General features: G+C 39.8%; 4 protein-coding genes across 6 annotated transcripts; 1 reads left to right on the top strand and 3 right to left on the bottom strand.

Annotated features, from left to right (window-relative positions):
• Position 1: 1 nt before the first annotated feature.
• On the bottom strand, positions 2 to 7,682 carry LOC125233889. The gene is made up of 3 exons (XM_048140044.1): positions 7,455 to 7,682; positions 7,231 to 7,361; positions 2 to 2,442 (listed from the first exon to the last, which is right to left on the bottom strand). Exons 2-3 carry the CDS (start codon positions 7,350 to 7,352, stop codon positions 1,629 to 1,631), a joined length of 936 nt encoding a protein of 311 aa, XP_047996001.1. The 5' UTR covers positions 7,353 to 7,361; positions 7,455 to 7,682; the 3' UTR covers positions 2 to 1,628.
• On the bottom strand, positions 865 to 1,485 carry LOC125234199. The gene has a single exon (XM_048140407.1). The coding sequence runs from the start codon at positions 1,483 to 1,485 to the stop codon at positions 865 to 867; it is 621 nt and encodes a 206-aa protein (XP_047996364.1).
• A 1,109-nt stretch (positions 7,683 to 8,791) lies between the features above and the next one.
• On the bottom strand, positions 8,792 to 10,260 carry LOC125233998 (2-oxoglutarate and iron-dependent oxygenase domain-containing protein 3-like). 2 transcript variants are annotated; one of them, XM_048140178.1, is made up of 4 exons: positions 10,001 to 10,260; positions 9,488 to 9,917; positions 9,171 to 9,323; positions 8,792 to 9,093 (listed from the first exon to the last, which is right to left on the bottom strand). In XM_048140178.1, the coding sequence occupies exons 1-4, from the start codon at positions 10,099 to 10,101 to the stop codon at positions 8,809 to 8,811; spliced, it is 969 nt and encodes a 322-aa protein (XP_047996135.1). In that variant the 5' UTR covers positions 10,102 to 10,260; the 3' UTR covers positions 8,792 to 8,808. The 2 variants fall into 2 exon arrangements, with proteins under 2 accessions (XP_047996135.1, XP_047996136.1); XM_048140179.1 differs by lacking the exon at positions 9,488 to 9,917 and having other exon boundaries at positions 9,973 to 10,084.
• A 198-nt stretch (positions 10,261 to 10,458) lies between these two features.
• LOC125233930 (conserved oligomeric Golgi complex subunit 1) lies at positions 10,459 to 23,361 on the top strand. Of its 2 annotated transcripts, none has more exons than XM_048140103.1 (13): positions 10,459 to 10,745; positions 10,838 to 11,005; positions 12,283 to 12,428; positions 12,860 to 13,014; positions 13,766 to 13,994; positions 14,629 to 14,761; positions 15,079 to 15,251; positions 15,998 to 16,288; positions 17,063 to 17,303; positions 18,260 to 18,584; positions 18,918 to 19,358; positions 20,075 to 20,254; positions 22,818 to 23,361. In XM_048140103.1, the coding sequence occupies exons 1-13, from the start codon at positions 10,609 to 10,611 to the stop codon at positions 22,974 to 22,976; spliced, it is 2,778 nt and encodes a 925-aa protein (XP_047996060.1). In that variant the 5' UTR covers positions 10,459 to 10,608; the 3' UTR covers positions 22,977 to 23,361. The 2 variants fall into 2 exon arrangements, with proteins under 2 accessions (XP_047996060.1, XP_047996059.1); XM_048140102.1 differs by lacking the exon at positions 20,075 to 20,254 and adding an exon at positions 19,680 to 19,859.
• The last annotated feature ends 530 nt before the right edge of the window (positions 23,362 to 23,891 follow it).

Raw genomic sequence — 23,891 nt, 5'->3', positions numbered from 1 at the left:
AGATTTTTAATCGAATTTAATTAATACCTGTAAATTTTGAAGTTGCTTAAAATTAAATATCACTGGATTGTATGAATCCATAAGGGCAAGTGTAAATATATACCTACAAAATAAACTAATACTATTTATCAAGTGTTTTTATAGGGGTCAACCCTTTTACACAAATACTATCATTAGTCATGTCAAGAAAATAAAATACTTTAAAATTAAGTAGTCAATTAGTGTCCACGGGAGCTATTCGAGTCGCACGTGTAAGGCGTGGCCTAGTCTTTGGCCATTCGTGTACATTTGAGTAGATTAGTCGTATCATACTTGCACTTTTACGGGTCGAATAGGCCCCTGTGTAGTGAAAATGAGCTATATTACGTGCTCAACAGCTAAAAAGTAAACAGTAGGTGTCACTAAGTAATATTAGCCTATTGTAACAGTAACACTGATAGAAATAGTATAAAATGTAGAATTGACTTGATGTCAAAGAAACAACAAGCACTGAAAAAGCTTAATAATGACCACATAAAAATGTAGTCAGCAGCAAATTGCTGAGTGAACAAAGTATAAAAAGATCTGCACCACTTTCCCTCACATTCTCTGGAACTCTTCTCTATTTGACACAGGCCAACTTTGCCCGCTCAGCTACATCTGCTGCTAACTTCACAAAGTAAGCACCTTTCTAAGAAAGATCTCTCGATGCTTATAATAGCAAATGCAATATAATACATCAGCAGATAGTGTAGAATGAAGTGAAGAATATCAAAGCCAGCAACCAGCCCGATCTTAAACTTTCTACGAACAACATCACATCAATCTACATGGAACCATTCTAATCTGCTTTAAATACTCGCAGTGTAATCAAATCTTAATTTACTAGCGTTTGGTCTTGAAATTCATGGCCCGCTTCGATTTTTCGTGCTTTCGGTGAGTACTGTTGTCTCCCTTTACGCGACATTGCTCTCTTTTCTGCATGCGCTTGAAATACCAGCCACTGTTTGAGTTGTCCCCAAATAATTCATGCTCTAGTTTCTTTCTTGCCTCAGTACGAAGCATGGCACGTTTCTCATACCACGAAGCATCTTTTTCTTTAGGTTTGTCATATTTCTCTCCCTTTGAGGACTTTTCTTTGCGCTTGGCATCAGTTTGAGTAGCTCTCGTGTCTTTAGCTTCGCCAAACTGGTCTATATAAATGGTTCGTTCAAAATCACGACTACGGTCGTTCTTGTCTTGTTTGAGAATGAAGTCATTTTCTTGAGAAGAAGTTACTGAGAATTCATCATCGTTGATATAGTTGTTGATTTCAAATTTTTCATACTTATTTTTCCTTTTTTGCTTCTTGTTCGGGTGGTGGCGATCACGTTTCCTTTCCTGTCTGGGCCTTGGTGCCATATATCTGTCGTCTTTTTTGAACTCTTCCTCACTTTCTTCTGCTAAAGTTTTTTCATGTGAGACAATGGATCGCTTTGGTCTTTTCTTGCGGTAATTTATCCTCATTCCTTCACCTTCAAAGTTATCTTTATCGAAAGTTTGTTTTGTCTTGTTATCTGACCTTAGTGAGTCCGCGTATGTGATTTTCTTTAGTTGTGAAGGTTTGACGTCGTCATCAACTGTTGTTATCTCAATTTCTGGAATGATGTTTATATTGAAACCTTCGTTTTTTCTCCTTTTTGTTGATGTAATTTCTCCTCGACTAGTACGCTTCTGAAACTCTTTTTATCTTTTATAGCCTGTTGCTTTTCATTTTTCAACCTCCTTGCGATAGCTTCATCCAACCAGCTTCTATTCTGCATGTAAACATTTTTAAGCTTATCTACATCACGCAGATAGTCTTTCTCATACGGGGGTTGTGTGTTATCCAGTAACTTCTTCTCATTATCTTCATCAAGGCATTTGGTCAGTTTGTTCACGTTTTCGCTGTTTAGCGGAGCTTCAAACATTTTTTTACAACGAGGCGGTTTTAGGCCTTTATCGGCTGTTTTTTGCAATTTTATATTATTGAGCAAAGTCAATTCTTTCAGCTTGTTGCGTAAGTAGGCGTTTTCTTCTTGAAGCTTATAGAGGTTGGATAGTATTTTGTTTACAGACGGTGTAGTGTGCATGCAGCAGTCATCTCTGACCCCCCACATATGGCCGATGGCAACGCCTGCCGCCGTGATGACACTGCCGAGCATTATGATGTTGAGAACGGTGCTCAGCCTTTTATTCCTCCTGTGGACGTAAGTTTTGAACTTTCTGCTGTTGTCTCCGAGTAGGTCATCTGTGCTTCTTATGGATTCGTCATGTTTATTGTCGGGGAACGGGACCGAAATGAACTGCGGTAAGTCTGTTGGACGGTTCTCTGGTTTGGGCGCTTCGTCAGTGATTTCACACGGAATGGACTCCGGTTCGCTGTCGGTGATGACGGAGATGCCGTCGGTGTCTTCATCTCTGTCGATATTCTCCGCGGTGTCCCTGAAGCAATCAAAAGATAAACTTTGAACGCATTTTTATGACTGTAAACAACCGAAACTGCCAAACAAACACGGAATGTGAACAAAGAATGTTATTTATACGGCCCATATTTTTTATGGCTAGATAATATACTATGGTCATTCAAGATAAAGATATCAGTGTGCTGATTATGGAACAAAGTTTATGACTAGATTCGACTTTCCTACTAAAATGAAAATTCTAGCGATTCATAACCCAAAAGACACTGAACCTGAACCGGACAACAATTTGATGTAAATACAATGTGCAAGGGGTTTTGTCCCTTTAACGCACGTTCCATTCTCACTATGCAAGTATTATTAAAACGTGTCGCACTAGCAACGTGTGTGACAAGCATTATGATAACTGCTCGCAACTTCTTAAGGCGTCATTGGCATTACCTCGGCATAAGTAGATCAAGGAAATAGTGTCGAAACAGTACAACTTGTAGGTACATGCCAATTCAATTCCTTTTGCAAGCAAGAGTGTAATGACTGAGCCAATTAAAATTTGATCTGGTCATTCACCTATACTTCGATACCTACAACAAGCCTACACCTATTGCGGTCGTCGATTCAAAGTACGGAATTCGCAATCGACTAAATACGGATACGGCAAACAACCTAGAATACCGACTGTGTATTTAATTGACGAAATGCGCTATCCATATACCTAACAGTTTTTTTTTATACCAACAAGGCTATAATTTGGTATGTTAAGCCTGACCAGAAATGTATGACTATTGCCAAGAGGGCGCTGCGCTATTATTCTGATGTATGCGCTGAGAGTTCAGTATAGTGTGAAGAAAATAGTTGTAATGAAATTCCGCAACATGGCGCTTAGTCATATATTTCTAGTCAGACTTTAAGGGATCGGTGATTGCCTGTTATGCACAAAATTGCCAACGTATTTTTTTTATACTTACATAGGTACTTATAGGTAACAATAATGGTTAATTATTAATTACAAATGTAAATATCTAGACACCTAAATGCAAAATGCAGATTGTATGTAAATTATTGCAATTACTTGACGATAGACATATTGTTATGTTCAGACACTACTAAATCTTATATCTTTATTTATTATAAAACTCTTGGCCACAGACTACTACTAGATTTGCGGAATATCTACAAAGTAAGGATGGAAACTGACCGTGCGTCTAAGAGTCCGATGGTAGATTGGGGACGGTGGAATAAATTACAATATTAATATCATGACATGACGTTAATCTTGTTCATTGTTTTTTAAATAATGCCAGGGTGGCTAGCCGAATGGCACAATCGCTCACGAAACGCTCACGAAACGAAGCGCTAGTAGATATCTATCTCTATCGCGCTTGCGTATTGGCGCGACAGAGCCAGCGGCGTATCGCTTTCGTTTGGCGTCGGAGAAATGCCATTCGGCTACGGGGCCAGAAATAATTAATATTGTAGTTAAACCGTAAAATATAATGGATGGATAAGTTGGATTGCTAAAAACTTATTATTAAGTAACATTATTATTCTCAGTATTTATTTTCACTCTCTAGGCTACTAGGTTTTTTACAATATGTATATAAAAATAAAATATAAAAACATTTACAAAACAATATAAAAACATATAAACATATTATAAAAAACCTAACCTAGGGTGCCGCCAGCAGCGGGGCAGGGCCCAAGCTGCCGGTGGTTAGGGCTGCAGAGAGAGGAACCGTCGGACTATCCGCGCCGTGTCCAAGATCACCGCCTTCTGCATCTGGCCCTTGATCCAGCCACCTAGCGAGAGTCTCTTAAGATGTTGGTCGAGACTCTTCGCTATGAGACAGTAAGTAGACTATAAGTAACATAATTATTATGTATCCGTATCCGTACATATCCACGGGTAAATGCGCCGCAGTTAACTGACGTACCTATAGCATTAGACAATAGTATACTTAAGATAATAATCATACATTTTACAACTCTTACATCAACGCCGTCCCTGTGTAAATACCTACCTTACCTACGTTACCTAAATGTTATGTTACGATTACGCGAAAGAAAAACAATGATAAGACTTATCAAAGGAAAGTAAGTCAATGTTAGTGAAGTAGGTAATGTTATTAAGGAGACAGGTAAACCATTTATGCACTGGTTTGTTAAAGTCCGTTTTGCATAATATCTTATATTCTGTCAAACAAGTCTCTCAGTAAATAAGAACTAAGAAAACTATAGGTATCCTTTTCTCTAGCACCCTAAAGAAAAGGATGCATATAGTTTTCTTTGTTCTTATTTACTGACAGACTTGGTTGACAGAGTATATTTCAGAATTTTCAGAGCACTTTGAGGTACTATCAGCTGCAAAAGTGCATGGCGAATTTATCAATGAATTCATTCATAAATTCTCCATGCACTTTTGCAGGTGGTAGTACCTAAACCTACCAAAAAAACCGGCCAAGAGCGTGTCGGGCCACGCTCAGTGTAGGGTTCCGTAGTTTTCCGTATTTTTCTCAAAAACTACTGAACCTATCATGTTCAAAACAATTTTCCTAGAAAGTATTCATAAAGTTCTACTTTTGTGATTTTTTTCATATTTTTTAAACATATGGTTCAAAAGTTAGAGGGGGGGGACGCACTTTTTTTTCCTTTAGGAGCGATTATTTCCGAAACTATTAATATTATCAAAAAACGATATTAGTAAACCCTTATTCATTTTTTAATACCTATCCAACGATATATCACACGTTGGGCTTGGAATGAAAAAAAATATCAGCCCCCACTTTACATGTAGGGGGGGTGCCCTAACGAAACATTTTTTTCCACTTTTTATTTTTGCACTTTGTTGGCGTGATTGATATACATATTGGTACCAAATTTCAGCTTTCTAGTGCTAACGGTTACTGAGATTATCCGCGGACGGACGGACGGACGGACGGACGGACGGACAGACAGACATGGCGAAACTATAAGGGTTCCTAGTTGACTACGGAACCCTAAAAATAGCATTTCGAAAAACTGACTGGACATACACTTCACCGTGTACCTGTACTAAATCCTATTAGGATTGAAAAATTTCGGTTCTGACATAAAATTGCATAAAATCATTCGGTTTAGGTCGCAACTGGAGCAAAATCGAACCCGGTTTGTAGACTTTTGTTTTGCACGAAACGAATCCTATCTTATTTACTGTTCAAATAAACTTCCGTATGAATATATTCGAAGTAAAACAAAGGCCTCCAGGTCATTCACAGTTGTTTGGCACCATTCCAAAACAAATGCGGCCGAAACATTCTCGCCCGACTTTCCAAAGTAGGTATGGTTTTTGCAGCAAATTTGTTTATTTCGAGTCTGTTAAATATGCGCATTTAGTTAAGACTGATGAGTTCGCGTGACCTTTAACCGAATGGAAAAATAGACACCAAACAGATATTGGCATAATGATGGGTTTCATGTTCGTTTCGTTAAAGAAGTCGCGTGCTCTTGTACAAATTGAGCATAATCATGAATTACTACCTAAGTAATGTACAGCAGTCGAAGAGCGTAAAAGGAATAGAGCGCTCTTACCTAATTTTTAGGTAATTGTGCGATTTATTTATAATAATCTTATCCTATTGGTAATACTGGTATCAAGGGAAAAGTAGACTAAACGAGCCCAGACAGAGGGAGGTAGGGTAGGCAGGTGCAATTAACGCACCAACTTGGGCAAGTACTCAGGAATGCTGACAGGTAAACCGATATTTACGCACACATATAAATACGTATGTGGATGTCGTAAGAAATTACATGATCAACCTAGAACCCATTTAGCTGCCGAAATGTAATTATAAGTACTTCGAAAAGTTCGAAACTGATCAATGAATAAGTATGTAATTACTTAATTAATAATATCTTACACATTTTGTCACTAGTCTATTTGGAGATGCATTCACCTTGTATTTTTTGCAAGTTTGCCGTGCTAAAATATACCTACCTAAAATCTTCATCTCCCTTCAATTTAAAACAGAAAAGTCCATTTCTTACAAACATACAATTACGTCGAAAAATACGATAAGGGTGCAGGTGACTGTAGGTCTGCAGGTGCAATGTAATGCACCCCTAGTATGTAACAAAAGGTGACGAAATAAAGTTCAACACAATGTAAGTAAATTGATAATAAGTATAGAGGTTGAGTGGAGCTACCTATAATATTCGCACGTGTACAAATATTTATCATACGGCGGCATGCCTATTATGGCAAAATCGCAAGTTTGTAGTAAATTAAGGAGATCTTACGCGCATTACAGTAATCTATAAATTTGACCGTATTGCACTCAAATGAAGGTCTATTTTCCAACCTTATCATAAGTCCCACTAAGGCCCTTTCCGAGGACGCATAATTGCTAAATCGAACGGAATAAGTACCGCGTGGTAATTTAATTAAAACTATTAAATGGGGCCCAGCCCAGCCCAGTGAACGGTGTTTAACAATGGACCCTTTTCTTTACCTGACTAGGTATGTGTACCTGAGATAGGTAGGTAGTACCTAGAAGGTATTTGACACAGGTAGACTTGGTAGATACGTACCTTCATTACCATTGTATTTTATTAGGTTTGATATTTCATGGTTGTTAATGTTGTTATTGAGTAATTAATTTAATACAAAATGTCCTGGTAAATTACATAGGCTCACGTTACAGCAATATTGATTTCGCTCTAGGACATCAAGTCAAGGTCGTCGCAATACAGTGGGTTAAGTAGGTATATCCAAGTTATATAGCGGATGTTGCTGTGTAAAATTTCACAATAATAATAATATTTAACATTTTCTTACCCTTGTTTGGGAACTATTTCGCAGTAGTCTAGAGCCTCCTCGGCGTAAGTTGGGGCATCTTCCAGCAAAGTCCAGCTTTCACCGGAGTCTGAATCACTGTGATCGATGTTCGAGCCGTCCATTTGTATTTTCTGAAATAATTTAATATTTACAAAAATCAAGGACAAATCCAAAAGCAACTACGCAAGTGCGCAAAACAACAAATCAGCCAAAACTTCGCCCACCTTTGCGCACTGTCGCGGAGAATTTATATTTGCCTAAAAATTATTGTTATGTTCTGGTTACACTAGAATTTTGATTTAACAAAAATAGTAAACGACATGTTTGAAATCACTTGAGATTTTTTGTTTGGAAAGGCGACAGTTCGATTAGACACGATTATGTTTTGTTTTGAGTCAACACAACACACATGCATTCAACCTTCGCGTTCACTTGAGAATGAATGGAATGAAATGAAAACGTGATTTTCTTTTCGCACATTTTTCGATATTATTGTCTGTGCTGGGACCCACAGAGTATGAATAGGGTTCATCGGGTTACCACGATAGGTTAGGTTTGTTATGTTGGCTGTAATGTATCTATATAGTAATTTGTCTCGATTAGATTTTAAATTATACTAAAACTCACGCAACTTTTAAGTAGAAAAAGGCGCGTAACTACTATTTTTAATGGGATTTTTTCTCTGCACACGTTTTTATTACTAACAATGTGCCAGCGATCTCAGTTCTAAAACTGAATGAGAGAAATTGTCTAGTGGCCCCTGTACACACATGGCCAACGGTTCCACCAGCCCTTTGTGAAACCCCTTGGCCAAGATAAGAGCCGCTGTTTACACATTGGCGAACCAATCACTTGGCATTGGCTCTTCATGAAAGATGGACGTGTAATGAAAAATCTAGGAAATTCTTGGTCATAGACGTTGTCAGAAAAAAAATATTAAAAAATAATAACCCCGTAGTAAAATTAAATTATTTGCAATATTAACAATTTTTTGAATATTCTGATAAGAACATTTATCTTTTTTAGGAAATACATTAAACATTTGCAAGGTTATTTTATTTCCTAAAATCTACACTATTATTGGCATAGATAAACTTATTATTTTCGTAAATATATCACTACTGTCCTCTCTGACGGCTGACGACCAACTGAATGAAGCGCCAACGTGTAAACGCAGTTGGCCATTGGCGCCAAGATCCTTTGATGTGTGGACAAAAAACCGACACGAATCGGTTAGCCGGCAAGCGCAAGCGCCAACTGCCAACTTACGGCCAAGTAGCCCTCTACACACATGGCCAAGGGGGTTGGTGGAACTGTTGGCCATGTGTGTACAGCGGCCATAGAACTTACTTAGTTTTTTTTTTTAACTTTTCTAAATACCAATAGTTGTATGAAACGTAGTGATTCAATGCTCTTTGGTATGAACCAAATATTTGGATAAAATCATTAAATGATTTAAACCTTTTACAATCATAAATAACATACAACTAGGGAATTATCAAATTATTTTATTGAATAAATAACATCCATTGTAGACAGTTTGTAAATTAAAACACCAGTGTGTAATCATTTTAGTATTTAATTGGAATGTTTAATTTCATACTTATTTACACTAGGATCCTCAATAGCATATCTCCTGTCACAAGTAAAAGATACTGTTATGGCATATCTTACGCCTGATGTAACTTTCTCTACAAAGTGCAGGTTCTCAGCACCGCTGGTGAACATGCTCACTCTGCCCTTCCTGGGTTCCACTGTTCTATTGTATTTCTCGTCGATAAACACAAATCTTCCTCCTTTGAAGTCTTTCTCATAATCTCCCAAATATAGCAATGTAGTGTAGTGAAATGACTTGTAAGTTTCCTGAAAATATGTAAATGTTTTTATTTATGTTTTAAAACTATTAAATATATCTAAAACTGTAAATAATAAATCCATACTTTATCAACATGAGGATGCCAGTATTCATCATGTACTGTGACTGCGTCTTTTGAGGTAATTTCAGAGAAAAATGTTGGATGTGTCAAATACAGAAAATCTGGAGATACTCCAAAATGATGAGCAACACTGTGTTTGATTTTGTCTTTGACCACCTGGAAATTAAACACAAAAATAACATACAACATACAATCACGCCTGTATCCCATAAAGGGGTAGGCAGAACACATGAAACCACTAAAGCTAAACACAAAAATAAATATAGGGTTATCCAAAATTATGGTTTTATTTATATTTAATTGCCTAGTTTTGTACTGACCCTGTAAGCATTAAAATCACTTTCATCAAAAACATTTCTCAGTTCAGGTATTTTGTAAAAATTAACAAAATACTGTCCTTTTGACATTGCGCCACTGTGCAGATCCAATATTGAGGCACCGCCAGTTGAGCCACCATGTTTCAGCCCTTTCTTAGCTATAGCTAGCAGCTTATCAGCTTCAATTTCCGATACCACCATGTCAGTCACAAATCTTTTACAGTACTTTGGGAAGCAGCCATCATATATGTCTACCTCTTTCATATATGATGCAGAACATTCCACTACTTGACCCTTTCCTTGTATTTTTTCGGACTGTTTAGCAAACACTTTTATGTTTTCATCTTTAGAGGAAAAATAGACTATTAAGAGAAGAGAAAATATGACTACAGAGCGAGATAATATTTTCAAAGACAAATTCCGGTTAGGAGTCCTGAAAACAGAAAATATTTGTTTTTACCAAAACTACTGTTAAAATAACAACTTACACAACTTGCCTGACGCATGAATACTCACTCAGCTTTCTTAGGTTTTAATTTATCACTTGTTTCATTTATATTTCCCTTTTTATTATCTTTATCTTTGGTTACATTTCGTCTTTGTTTAATTTCTGGCATGATATGTATTATAGTTCTGCTTTATTTATTGGGATGCTCATTAAGATACACGCTCTTCAGTGAATACAATCTTGCAACGTCGACTACGAATTAGTTTTATTAGTTTAACAAGAAAATTCAATAATAACCAAAGGAAATTGAAATCGATGATAACATTGATTTGATTTGACAAGCATTTGAGCGAATGAAATGAACGGAAAATTGAAAATTACACAATGGTACCAACCTAACAAAATTAGAATTACGTCTTGCTGTTCCAGTTATAAAAAAAAGCGTGAATATTTTGAAAGTTAAAAGTTAAGTTTTACCTTTAAAAAAAAAACATTGACACTGACAGTTGACAGACACGTCTATCCTGCCTGTTTGTGTAGTTATTTGGAATTCATTCCTTCGGCAGAATTAAAATGTTTATTCAACAAAAATAGTATTTAAGTTAATAATATTCACAGGTCCTGAAGTACATTTATTGTTTAATATCAGGCTAGAATTTTCCAACAATATCTGAAAATGTCACAGCCTAACTTACTTGAAATAGTGCCTGAACAACTATTTCAAAATTACTTTATCACCGAAATAGACCAAGTGCAGAAAAAATTACAATATGAAATTGAAAGGAAGAGGGAAGAGTTACGAGCTATGGTGGGGTAAGTAGAAGTTCCGAGGTACTAGGGGTCTTCATCAACTTAATATAATATTCTAAAGTTTAACAATGTTATGTTCCTGTTTAATATTACAGGGAAAGATACCGAGACCTGATACATGCGGCTGACACTATTGAGGAAATGAAGACAACGACAGAAAGCACTCTAAACCACATCACTGGTATGATGGAAACATGTAAGAGCCTTCATGACACTCATCTTGTTGGCTTTAAAGTTGATAAAAAGCAGACACAAACTTCAAGGTAATATTTATAAACATGATGATGATGATGATGATTTTATCCTGTTGTCCCTCATCAGGGGCATAGGGCTCTCAGGAAGGATTTCCACTGTTCCCGGTCCGACGCGGCCTCCTCCAGGCGCGCCCAGCCGAGGCCCACTGAGCCAGCCTCCTTTTCCACCGTGCGCCTCCAGGTCGTCCGCGGGCGACCTCTCCCCCTTGATCCGGGAATACTCCAAGTCAACCCTTGCTTGGACAGGTGGTTGTTTGGTCTTCGTAAGACATGACCTATCCAGCGCCATTTCCGCAGAAGTATCTCTTTGGCTATAGGGTTTTGTCCAGTTAATTCCCACAATTTCGCATTAGAGATGGTCCGTGGCCAGAAGACTCCAACGATTCGCCGCAAACACTTGTTTACAAACACCTGTAGTCTTCTGCTTATGTCTTGTGTCACGGGCCATGTTTCACAGCCGTATAGTAGAACCGACTTGACATTGGATTCAAAAACCCTTAGCTTGGTGCGGCGAGTGATGACTGTAGAAGTCCACACGGGTTTCATTAGCGCATATGCGGCACGGGCTTTATTAATTCGAGCTTCGACATCCGCTTCCGCACCTCCCAGTGGGTCCATTTATAAACATATTAAGGTAAAATTTAAAATATGATATTCAGGCTTAGAACTCTTACGTGAAGCGCCGGTAGCCTAGTGGTAAGAGCGTGCAACTTTCGATCTGGAGGTCGCGGGTTCGAACCCCGGCTAGTACCAATGAGTTTTTCAGAACATATGTGCGAAATGTCATTTGATATTTGCCAGTCGCTTTTCGGTGAAGGAAAACATCATGAGGAAACCGGACTAATTCCAATAAGGCCTAGTTACCCTTCGGGTTGGAAGGTCAGATGGCAGTTGCTTTCGTAAAACTAGTGTCTATGCCAAATCTTGGGATTAGTTGCCAGAGCGGACCCCAGGCTCCCATGAGTGGCAAATGCCGGGGTAACGCAAGGAGGATGATGATGAGGCTTAGAACTCTTTATCACAATATTATGGTTCTAAAATCCTTGAAACCGCCATGTGAAAAATTTTCAAAGTCAAAGTCACACAATATGATGTCATATTAAATATAAATATTTATAGATACCGTCACATTCTAATAAATAAGTACTTCAGTGGCAGTTTTACATGTTTACTTAACCTGATAGTTGACTCGTAGAATAATGCCATAGACAAGGCTGTAATTGTCTTTAATGTCTCTTTGTCTTGTAACTGTTCTGAAAATTTTGATATTCAATATTCTATTTCAGTTTCATAAATGTAAACCCAATGAACGGTATATCAGTGCAAGTTAAGATGCTGATGGAGATTCCGGAGAAGATTTGGAAATGCATTGAAGCTGAGGACTTTGTGAAGGCTACAAGATTGTTTATAATGGCACGCCATATTAATACTGGTCAGTGTAAAATAATATTATAATAATAACTATAAGTAAAAAGTCGGCTCTATTTAAATCTGCTCCTTGTGCAAGGTGCCAAGAAGGCACGTGTGCCGTGTGCCTATACGTTGCGCTAGGACCTAGTGAAGCGCCTCGTCTATGCGACAGGAGACAAGAAGGCTGGCAGTTACCTATATTTAATTTTAGTGTTTTATTTATTTTAGTATTTAATTATAAAATTGAAACTAATCAATTTCTAGATGACTGAATCGCCGTAAACCCAGGCTCCTGCAAATCTGCATACCACATTATGAGGAACACTTTTCTCAGATATTTCTGATCGTTATTACGATCCTTCTTTTCTTAAGCCACTACTACACTGGAGATCTCTATCATACAATCTTTACTCTTTGTTATCAAAATAGAAATCCTGTGTACCATACTTTCAGGGCTCCAACTGCAAATAGGTGGCAAGAATGTGAAACCGGGCATGCAGTCTCTACAGAGGCTGATACACGCGCAGTGGAGTTCTGTGTCCAACTTCAACCAGACAATCATAGATGTCTGCAGGCAGAGATTGCAAGATGTTGACATCAGTGTCGAGGTATACTGCTGCTCTTTAAAAATACTTTTTCTTATACTATGTCGGTGGCAAACAAGCATACGGTCCACCTGATGGGAAGCGGTCACCGTCACTTATTGTTACTTATTGTTACGTGTTGCCAACCCATTAGAAACGTGTACACTCCTTTTTGCTGTGTTAAGTACACAGCGAAAGAGAGTGTACAAGTACTAAGGAGGGTTCGGGTTGCCAACGACTCAAAGGACAATAGACGGAACAAATTAGTTCCGCAGGTCCTTCCGTCACCAGCACACCGCACCCTCGTTGAGCTCTGGCAGCCTTATTCACCGGCAGGACATTAAATTATAAGTTTTAAAAAATACTTAGATATTTCTCATGTGAACTCGTGCAGTAATATAAGTTCAGGTCTGTCTCTGCTGGTTGCTAAGATTCTAAAAACTAAATGGTCAGCCAACTCAGCCTTAAATTTAACTGTTTTGATTACTACACATGGTTCCAATTTTGCTGACCTCCACACTAGGCAATGCCAGCGTGCGTAGCCGATGGCACAAACGCTCACGAAACGAAACGCTCGTAGATATCTATCTCTATCGCTCTTGCGTATTGGCGTGACAGAGCCAGACTGCCTTGCGTTTCGTTTTCGTTTCGCGTCGTAGAAATGCCATTCGGCTACGGGGCCTGTCCTGTGGAGGAGAGATCTAACTTATTCTAAATAAACAGAGATATTCAATATAGAATCATCATCAAAATATAAAGTAATTTCAATTTATAGGTGGCCAGTTCTTGCCTCACAAGTCTCTACATTCTCGACTCTCAAAACATGGTGGAACTCCTGAACACCTTCATTAGTCTCCATAGCAACAGTAGCCTGAAGTCGACCCTGCAGTTTGATTTGCAGCACATTCTAGAAGGAGATGTTAAAGCGCAGATCAAGGAGAAAATTGTGAATGCCGTGAAAATTGTTCTGAAGACTGTTGTTTTGGTTTATGCTTGTTTTGTTGGTGAGTTTTTTAATACTGGTTACCATACGAAAGACATTTGATTATTGTTGAATAGTGAAAGTAATATAGGCTCTCTCGGCCTACGCTCTCAAAACGCGCATGTGTCGTTTTGAGAGCGTAGGCGGAGCGTTAGCGGACGCAATGATAGCGGTGCGCCGGACGAACGCTGGCGTTGCGCCCACGAACGCCGGCGGGAACTAAGCGCGGATTGCGAGCGGAATGCGCGCGCATTCCGCTCCGCTATCGCTCGCTACGCTTTCAAAACGCTTTATGAGTGGCGGAGGCTTAAGTCTTCGTGTACGACGCGTCATCCCGTTTCTAATATGCCATTCATATGAGCACACTAAATTAAACCGTGAGACTTTCTAATTAGTCTGCAGCAAAGTCACAGGCAGTATTTTCAACAAACAGATTTTTTCAGTCTTATTCAATTCGCCGTCTCTTACCTAAACCCTTTAACCACCATAGTCAAGTAAATCCAGCTCATTTCGCCGAAATCTGACAAATAAGACAAATCTCCGCATAACCTTCCTTTGTGCGTATTTCATAAGCACGCTTGAAGGAAATTCCTAAGTGCTTATAAAATTAAAAAAAAAATGGATGAATATGATACTCACTAATTGTTTTATTTCAGAAAACAATGGAGGTGCCGTGCTTACCAAGTTGAAAAATTTGTTCCGAGCGGATTCCGAGACTTTGGTTGAAATAGTGCAGTTCAGTGACCCTTCTGCGCTGAAACTTTTACCGCCTGTCATTGCCAACTATAGGTTAGTCAATGATTGATTACGTATAAAATTAATTATACAGCACGTGTTTGTATTTTCCGCACCACATATTTAGACAACTCGTCATCTTAACATGAGTTTTATGAAAATTCTTTTACAACAGTTTTATTTTAATCATACCTTAGTCATATTGACTTAGAAAGAAAACAAATTCAAAGTCAATGTCCTTGAGCGACATCAAGAGTAAAGAATCAAAATCGTAAGTTAGTTATCTGGCTCTCTATCGCTTTTCCATTTTCATGGGAGAGCCTACCTTCAGTAAACCAGTACCTAAATGTACAAACACTTTGTAATTTCAGATTATCATCAAACAAAGAAATCCAAGAACTAGCAAAAGATGAAATAACTAACTGCGTTCAAAAATGGAGTGTATGGGTCAAATCGTTTATAGATGAGAGTGTGAAGAGTCTACTGCATAATGTCACCAGGGTCAAAATTCTGCACGAGATACGGGAAGAAGCATTTAAGATTGGTAAGAATAAAAATATATATATCTATTATATAACATACTTTGATTTTGACAGCAATTGTAGATGTTAATGTTCTCATCATGGACGATAACTCACAGCGGTTAAAGGCGATGAGTAACCTTCATAGACGTCAGCTGTCACTTCCTTGGTAAAAAAAAAAAAAAAAATTTAAACTGTTTATTTCTTTAAATAACTACAAATAACATGTTTTTTCTTAACCCTTCGAGTCCCAGCGACATCATATGATGTCAGTAAAATATAAGTAAATACATATAGATGCTTGGGGCTCGAAGGGTTAACTACTAATCTTAACTAATAAAGATTTTTTGAGTTAAGGAGTCCTGCCTTTTATGACTAAGTAATTATACTAATTATTGCATTAATTTTTACATATTTGAGGGTTAATTATTCAATTAATTGGCGTCGTTAGACTGCCTTATCTTAAACAAATATTTCTTTACAATATTTCTTACCTGCTTATTCGTTCGTCCCTCCAAGGAATTTAATAGTTTGTTTGAAAATCTATTCAAAATATGCGGTAGCATACACTTCCCTAACCTTTGCCCGTACACATTATTACTTTTTGTTAATTCAAATGTTGGAAGGTTGGCTAGTTTACGTAATCGCGCCATACCATACACGTAAAAAAATCATGTCGTCCTGATTGAAACTTTGTAAAGTTAACAGTAGTTTGTAACTGTATTTTGTTTGTAGCAAAACAGTATCTTTTAATCCACTTTTTTTTCAGAAATCCCCGAAAACTGGAGCGCCTTATGCTCATCCCTGGACATCCCAGAAGTCCACGTCTGGTGTCACTACTTCCAGCCGCTCCTCACCGCTCGCGTCAAGGTCATCATAGACAACCGATGGACTAAAGTCTATGACGCCTTTAAAACACAAATACTGGTCGATTTGACCAGATCGGGGGATAGCGAAGGAGAGATTGATATAAATTGGTTCGTGTGGAAGGACCTTATTGGGGATACTGTAATAGAATCGAGGAATGAAGTCATAAAGGTCATGAATTCGCTTATGAGAGGTAATTCTTTATTTTTACTTTGTCGAAAGTACTATCTTCGTCAGACAAATGATCTTTTATTTGTACCTAAAGAACCTCATGGTTTGCAAAAATAACACTATTGGGCTTATAATGTTAATTTGATCCTATTTGTGTTATACTCGTGAGTAGTCTAACATTGTCCTTATACTCCGTATTCTAAAGAAAAACCCAGATTTTTCAGTTACAATATAAAATTTAAGTACTTGTACAATAGGCTACTAGAGTCATATCGAATTTGGCACAATAGGTAAATGATGGTCTTCTGTAGTATTTGACATAAAAAACCAATATTTATAGAGTTTGGGTATTAAAAGTGTATCATGACTACGTATTTTCGATTAAAAATGTGTATAATTTTTTTTTGACCACCGAAAACGATGTCAACGATGTAGTGACGTCATCGAATTCGAACTTACTTCATGTCAAAATAATCACTGACACAATGAACTTTATGCCTCAGGCTTAAAATTTAGAAAGTATTGTTTTCAAATATGTAATGACCTGATGCACAGATAATCTATAGATTAACATGACTGTGTTGTTTTCGCCTGATTACGTAAAAGTATACTTTAAAAACATTTTTTGCTGTTTTTAGGTCATAATAAAATATGCTAATATTTTATTTCGGTTAATTGGACAGAACTTAACCATATAAGACAGATTTAAAAAAGGGTCAAGTAGCCTATTCTTGTTTTCCCCTTTATTTTAACTGTTGTAAGTTTGGTGTTTAACATCTATTTCTGTAACATTTAGGTATGTCCCTCCAAGACCGTGGTTTCACGACCAACCTAGAGAAACTCTGCCAAGACTTAGACAGCGAGCTACAGAAGCTTCTAGAAGACCTCAGAGTGTACTTATATCGGGACAAAAAGGGGACAATTCGGGACAAATTGTTGTTCACATATGAGGATGAGGAGGATATCGCGCAGATGTATAGCGATAGAGAAGAAATTGAAGTGTATTTGAGGGATACAGCTGATAGCAGTGTTGACAGGTAAAGAAACTCCTTGGTTTTTTTTGTTAGCCTATTTGGGTGTCCCACTGCTGGGCAAAGGTCTCTCCCCTGGCTCTCCATGACTCCCGATTCTCCGTCCATGACTCCAGTTCTTCGTCGGCATCCACTTGGTGGCTATGTTAGTAGTGTGTTTAGCCTAGCGGTTTTTTGCCAACATCAGCAATGCGAGTTTTGGAACGCAGCGTAGTGTTTCGGACTCGATCGGTCCTTTTGACACTTAGAATGCTGCGCTCCATAACGCGTTGGCAAACCTTCAGTTTGGACTTCTTAATCTCTGTGAGAGACCATGTTTGAGCACCGTAGGTTAGGACAGGCACAACACATTGGAAATTCTACTTCTTAAAATTTAAGTTTGGTGAATTTTTTCACACTGTATCCAAATGAGCGAGGAAGCTAAATTTTTTTCGGTGATCGCACTACATAGTTGTAGGGATTATGCTTCAAACAACATTATAAAGGGGCGCGGGACCGTGGGTCAAGTGCACACATCACCCGTTACCTAACTAATAGTATGAGGTAAGGGTCTGGACACTTCATTTTTGATAACAGTGGGGAGTGCTCAAAAAAGTTTGGGAACCCCTGGACTAAAGTGAATGATTACTAATCAGATGGGCTGTATGTTTATTTGCCACCAACTTCATTTAAATAGATTAAATGTTTATTCCTCTGTATTCTTTGTTGTTGTATGTATTGTGTCCTTAAAAGTACCTAATTATAGTTCTTTTGTGTTTGTAATTTTGCACCGCCTACAACTTCTCTGCTTGGCCTAAAGGTTGACTGGTAGAGAATGCCTTATGGCATTAAGTTCGCCTATTGTACATTGTGTTTCTTTGTTCAATAAAGATTAAATAAATAAATAAATTCACATGAAATACGAAATGCGTCATAACCACTTTAACAGGAATCTGATTTACAATTTTCCAACTTTATTTCAGTATGCTCCAATACATAAAAGTGTGCTTCGAAGAGCCAACTCTCCAATCATCAGAAAGCCAAAGAAAAACAACAGCCATATACACCGCCCGTTTCATCCAAGCGATTCCCATAATCATGCTGAACCTTCGCAAATGCTACATCCCTGAAGCTTCTATGGATGAAAATGGGATGAAAAGGTGGAATGACTTGTGTGGGATTCTGAAGCAGAATTGTTTAATTTGTTGGGGGAAATGGGTGGATATAGTGATGGAAAAAGTTGAGGAGTTGATGAAGGATTTGCCTCAGCAGTTTACTTTGGAGGCTAATGTTGATTATTTGATGATGGTATGTAGATTTATTCAGCATTACCTTATTTTAGCATTACCTTAGATCGCCGTACATATTGGAAAGTCGGAATGATTGATATTGGGCTTTAGGCACTGGTCACACTATGGGCTATCGGCATAATTTAAGTTATGTTGCTTTACTTTTCGACTGCTGCGCTATAAGGAAAGATAATGTTGTTGCAGTGCATGAAATTGACATTTTTTCAACTTGATTTTGACTCCTTTCCTTAAATAGCTTGAAATGAAATACCTAAATACCTACAATTTGTTATGTGGTAAGACAGATTTTTACATGTACCTAGTCAGAATTTATAAATTAAACTTGTTACAGCAATGGGACGTCATAAAAATAGAAGAAAAAGACGACGAAGGCAAAACTATCGAGTCCACAATCAAAGTACCGGCCGGACCATCCTTAAAACTACAAGAGTACCTTTACGCAGTCAGCAGAATACTCGATGAAGTCGTCCCACACACATTACCAGTAGAAATCCACACATTATTCATAGAGAAAATCACAACTATCACTTTCGCACACTACGATAAAGTGATAAGAGAGAAAGAGGCAGATATAAATCAGAGGTGTGCGCTTCAGTTACTGATGGACGTGCGACATTTGACCTTATTGCTTATGCCGCGAGAGAATAAGAAGTCAATGGACTTTTCTCATGAGATTTGCGAGTTTTTAAGGTCGAAAATAGATCCGTTCGACTATGACGTCTTCTATCCGTACGTCCAGACTAATTTGAAGCGATCCGTACAAAGAGTTCAGGTGAGTCTTTTACTTCAGAAGTGAATAAGGTCTCCCGTTGGTTGTCAAGTCTCTATCGAAAGAGTAAAATTAGCAGAAATAAATCATTTTTAGTTAACCGAACTTCATTTACTCCTACTTACTAATTATTCATGTCAACTGATTCAGTTGGGGAAATTATAACTATGATTATAGTAACAGAAAAAAACTATGTATATCTGCGTAAAATGAGCGTTGTTCGACTGTTGTCGATTTCGCATCGATAGTTGCTGCGAGTAAAAAGGCTTTCTTCATATCACATTACATGTTGAACATAATTTACCCACTTTATTTCATTTCCAGACACTACTAGGCAGTCTAATCCTCCAGCACTCCCAACTGTCGGGTATAATCGGTCCCGCACCAGTGTCGTCAGGCGGCAGCGGCGACCGCGCCGCGGCGCTGTTAGCCGCCGGCAACGCGCACTGGTTCTCACTACTGCCCGTGGCCGCGCAGCCCAGCCGGGAGAAACTGGACAAGCCGGTATGTTACACTACTACACACACACTGCTAGGCAGTCTAATCCTCTAACACTCGCAACTGTCTGGTATAATCGGGCCAGCACCAGTGTCATCAGGCGGTAGCGGCGATCGCGCCGCGGCGCTGTTAGCCGCCGGCAACGCGCACTGGTTCTCACTACTGCCCGTGGCCGCGCAGCCTAGTCGGGAGAAACCGGACAAGCCGGTATGTTACACTACACACTACTAGGCAGTATAATCCTTCAGCACTCTCAACTGTCTGGTATAATCGGGCCAGCACCAGTGTCGTCAAGCGGCAGCGGCGACCGCGCCGCGGCGCTGTTAGCCGCCGGCAACGCGCACTGGTTCTCACTACTGCCCGTGGCCGCGCAGCCTAGTCGGGAGAAACTGGACAAGCCGGTATGTTACACTACTCGCTACTAGGCAGTCTGATCCTCTAGCACTCGCAACTGTCTGGTATAATCGGTCCCGCACCAGTGTCGTCAGGCGGCAGCGGCGACCGCGCCGCGGCGCTGTTAGCCGCCGGCAATGCGCACTGGTTCTCACTACTGCCCGTGGCCGCGCAGCCTAGTCGGGAGAAACTGGACAAGCCGGTATTATGTTACACTACTCACTACTAGGCAGTCTAATCCTCCAGCACTCGCAACTGTCTGGTATAATCGGGCCAGCACCAGTGTCGTCAGGCGGCAGCGGCGACCGCGCCGCGGCGCTGTTAGCCGCCGGCAACGCGCACTGGTTCTCACTACTGCCCGTGGCCGCGCAGCCTAGTCGGGAGAAACTGGACAAGCCGGTATGTTACACTACTACACACACACTGCTAGGCAGTCTAATCCTCTAACACTCGCAACTGTCTGGTATAATCGGGCCAGCACCAGTGTCATCAGGCGGTAGCGGCGATCGCGCCGCGGCGCTGTTAGCCGCCGGCAACGCGCACTGGTTCTCACTACTGCCCGTGGCCGCGCAGCCTAGTCGGGAGAAACCGGACAAGCCGGTATGTTACACTACACACTACTAGGCAGTATAATCCTTCAGCACTCTCAACTGTCTGGTATAATCGGGCCAGCACCAGTGTCGTCAAGCGGCAGCGGCGACCGCGCCGCGGCGCTGTTAGCCGCCGGCAACGCGCACTGGTTCTCACTACTGCCCGTGGCCGCGCAGCCTAGTCGGGAGAAACTGGACAAGCCGGTATGTTACACTACTCGCTACTAGGCAGTCTGATCCTCCAACACTCGCAACTGTCTGGTATAATCGGGCCAGCACCAGTGTCGTCAGGCGGCAGCGGCGACCGCGCCGCGGCGCTGTTAGCCGCCGGCAACGCGCACTGGTTCTCACTACTGCCCGTGGCCGCGCAGCCCAGCCGGGAGAAACTGGACAAGCCGGTATGTTACACTACTACACACACACTCACTAGGTAGCATGAGTGTGAGTGTAGGATGCATGCATGCGCTGTGGCATTAACTGCCAACCGCATTCCCTCGCACCTCAGATCAACCGGAAAAGACGACAAACTTAATAATATGGCGACCAAGATGCTTACAAATATACGACCGATATGTACTGTTGTATATATTCATAGCTGGCAACATGCACTCCCACCGTCATGATGTTTGTGTCGTATGTCATCTGTCTTTCCTGTTTCCTTACTGTATGGTAGCATCTTAACTGTTGAAATACACATGTATTTCAACAGTTAAGATGCTACCATACCATGTTAGTAACAGGTAACCAGATGGTTACCTGTTACTACTCCATAAAAACTGATTTTACAAACTAGTTTCACCCAACCAGAAAAAATCTAATGCCTTTCTTTAATTTGGTTTACTTCTACTAGTTCCAACGGAGTATTATTCCCTCTGCGAAGCTGTTTCGGTATGAAAAGTGTGATAGTGGCGTTATAAAACCCTAAACCATGCATGAATATTATTTATAATATGTGATGTGTTTAACTATGTTTTCAGTACAGATGGTGTTTTTTTACGCACTAGTGCGAGAAGTGGTTCATTATATGTCAGGTCGAAACTTCGGATGGCCATCTGTACTGAAAAACGTCGTACGATACACGTGCAAAAAGGAAATTCGTAACTCGTGTCGATTTAAAACACTCCCTTCGTGTTTTAATTTATCGCCACTCGTTTCGAACTTCTTTTTTTACGCACTTGTATCGTAATGTACTATTTTGAGTTTCTGAATTAATTTTGTCCGTTTTTTTCTCATAAAATTTATAAAATAAAATAAATAAAATGAAATGAAATAATCCTTGTGACTACATTTTTGAACTGAGAATTAAACAATACATGTAATTAGAATTGCTGTGCGAAGACCTGCACGTTGTAATATACACATCTTTATGAAAGATGCCACATCGCCTGCGTGACTTGGGCGTGAACGGCTCCAATATAACGCATGTCCACGCACACGCAATGGTGTGCTCTAGCCTCTATAGTTTATTACCATAGTAACGTCCATATAACCTATCATTCTAACACATTATAATCCATATAACCTGCTACAGAAGTTCAAAACGCCTTAGTGTAAACAATTGAAGCTCATACAAGTATCCCTAAGGCGGCGCTGCATAGGTTGAAAATGAAAATGAAAATGAAATGAAATGAAATATTTATTTATTGTTGTGGTTGGGCAGCGTTCCCACTTAAGCGTCGCGTGTCTCGGGGCGCGCAACGGACGTCTCCGCCACGCCGCCTGAATGTAATTCAAAAAACGTCTCCTCAGTACATTTTGTATAGGAAGGACGTAAGACGCGCCCCCAGGCGGCGTTTAAGTTTCAATTACATTCAGGCGGCGTGGCGTGGACATCCGTTCCGCACCTCAGGACATGCGGCTCTTAAGTGTGGCTGGTCCCTTGGACATACGCTCGCCTGCCCCGCTGCATGTCCCGCCGAACGCTCCGCTCCGAGCGCTCAATCAGGCCTTACCTTACACTTACACTTGATTGAATTTCCAGATAAAGAAAAAGCCAATGACGTCAGCTAGCCCCAACAAGCCGCGGGGAGACATATCGGACCTGATGACGTCATCACTGCCCATCAACTTCGCCAATGCCCGTTCTGGCGCTGCGTCGTTCTTCAACCAGATGGCTTCCGATTGGTTCAGCGGGTCTTAACTTCTAGTGTAGGTAAAGAAAAGACCTACAAGGATTTTCTTATGTTGATGCGTAGGTACTGTCTCTAAATCACGCGCAAAAGGGTACTGAAAGATGTAACGTTTGTACGGGAATGCCCCGTAGAACTCTTCTTCATTGTCTTTATTTAATTCCAGTGACTATTTTGTTTATTCCTGAGTAAGTTAAGCTAATAAAATGTGATGTTATCTGGGTAAAGGGACCTTATTGTCGATGACGCTTACGGCGTTATGAACGATGTTCGTATACAAATACGACGCCGCGGGACGTATGTAAGCGCCATCGACAATAACGTCCCTTTACCCAGATAACGGCACAAATATATTTAAACAGTGATGATTATATTGTCATACATAGAAATATTTAACAAGTTTGTTTTATTATTGTGTCTAAAACCGGGTGCAGAACGCAGTTTCTTTTTCCAAAATATCTTGGTCTATTTTGACCCCCTGATTAGGGGCCGTCAAAGGCGCGACTCCTTTATACGTCTATCTTAATTTGGAATTTGCATTGCCAAGCCATTTAATGGTTGATATTTAACCACAGGAGACGTCAACGGAGGCGCATATATGCATCGGAATTCAATCAATCAATATCAAACGAATTAATTCTTCGTCTTGCATTCCGATAAGGTTTTTGATGTCACAGGAGTACAGTCGGCCAAGAAAGTGGTCTACCAGTTTTTACAAAAGTTTCTGTGAGCTCTAACGATCGCTAAGGTTGACTTGACACACGGCATGACGTAAACATCATATATAGACAGAGCGATTGTCACTGACATAATATTATTGCAAGCGGAAATCGACCTTGTTGTCTCATGACGTTTAAACGAACCTCACCCGTAGGGTGGTAAACCACATTTTTGGTCGACTGTACCTATCAACACTAAAATTGGAT

Source organism: Leguminivora glycinivorella, chromosome 15 (genome assembly GCF_023078275.1).
Source record: "Leguminivora glycinivorella isolate SPB_JAAS2020 chromosome 15, LegGlyc_1.1, whole genome shotgun sequence".
Classification (NCBI taxonomy): domain Eukaryota; kingdom Metazoa; phylum Arthropoda; class Insecta; order Lepidoptera; family Tortricidae; genus Leguminivora; species Leguminivora glycinivorella.
The sequence above is the reverse complement of the archived record's forward strand: the minus strand, read 5'-3'. Positions and strand labels throughout refer to the sequence as shown.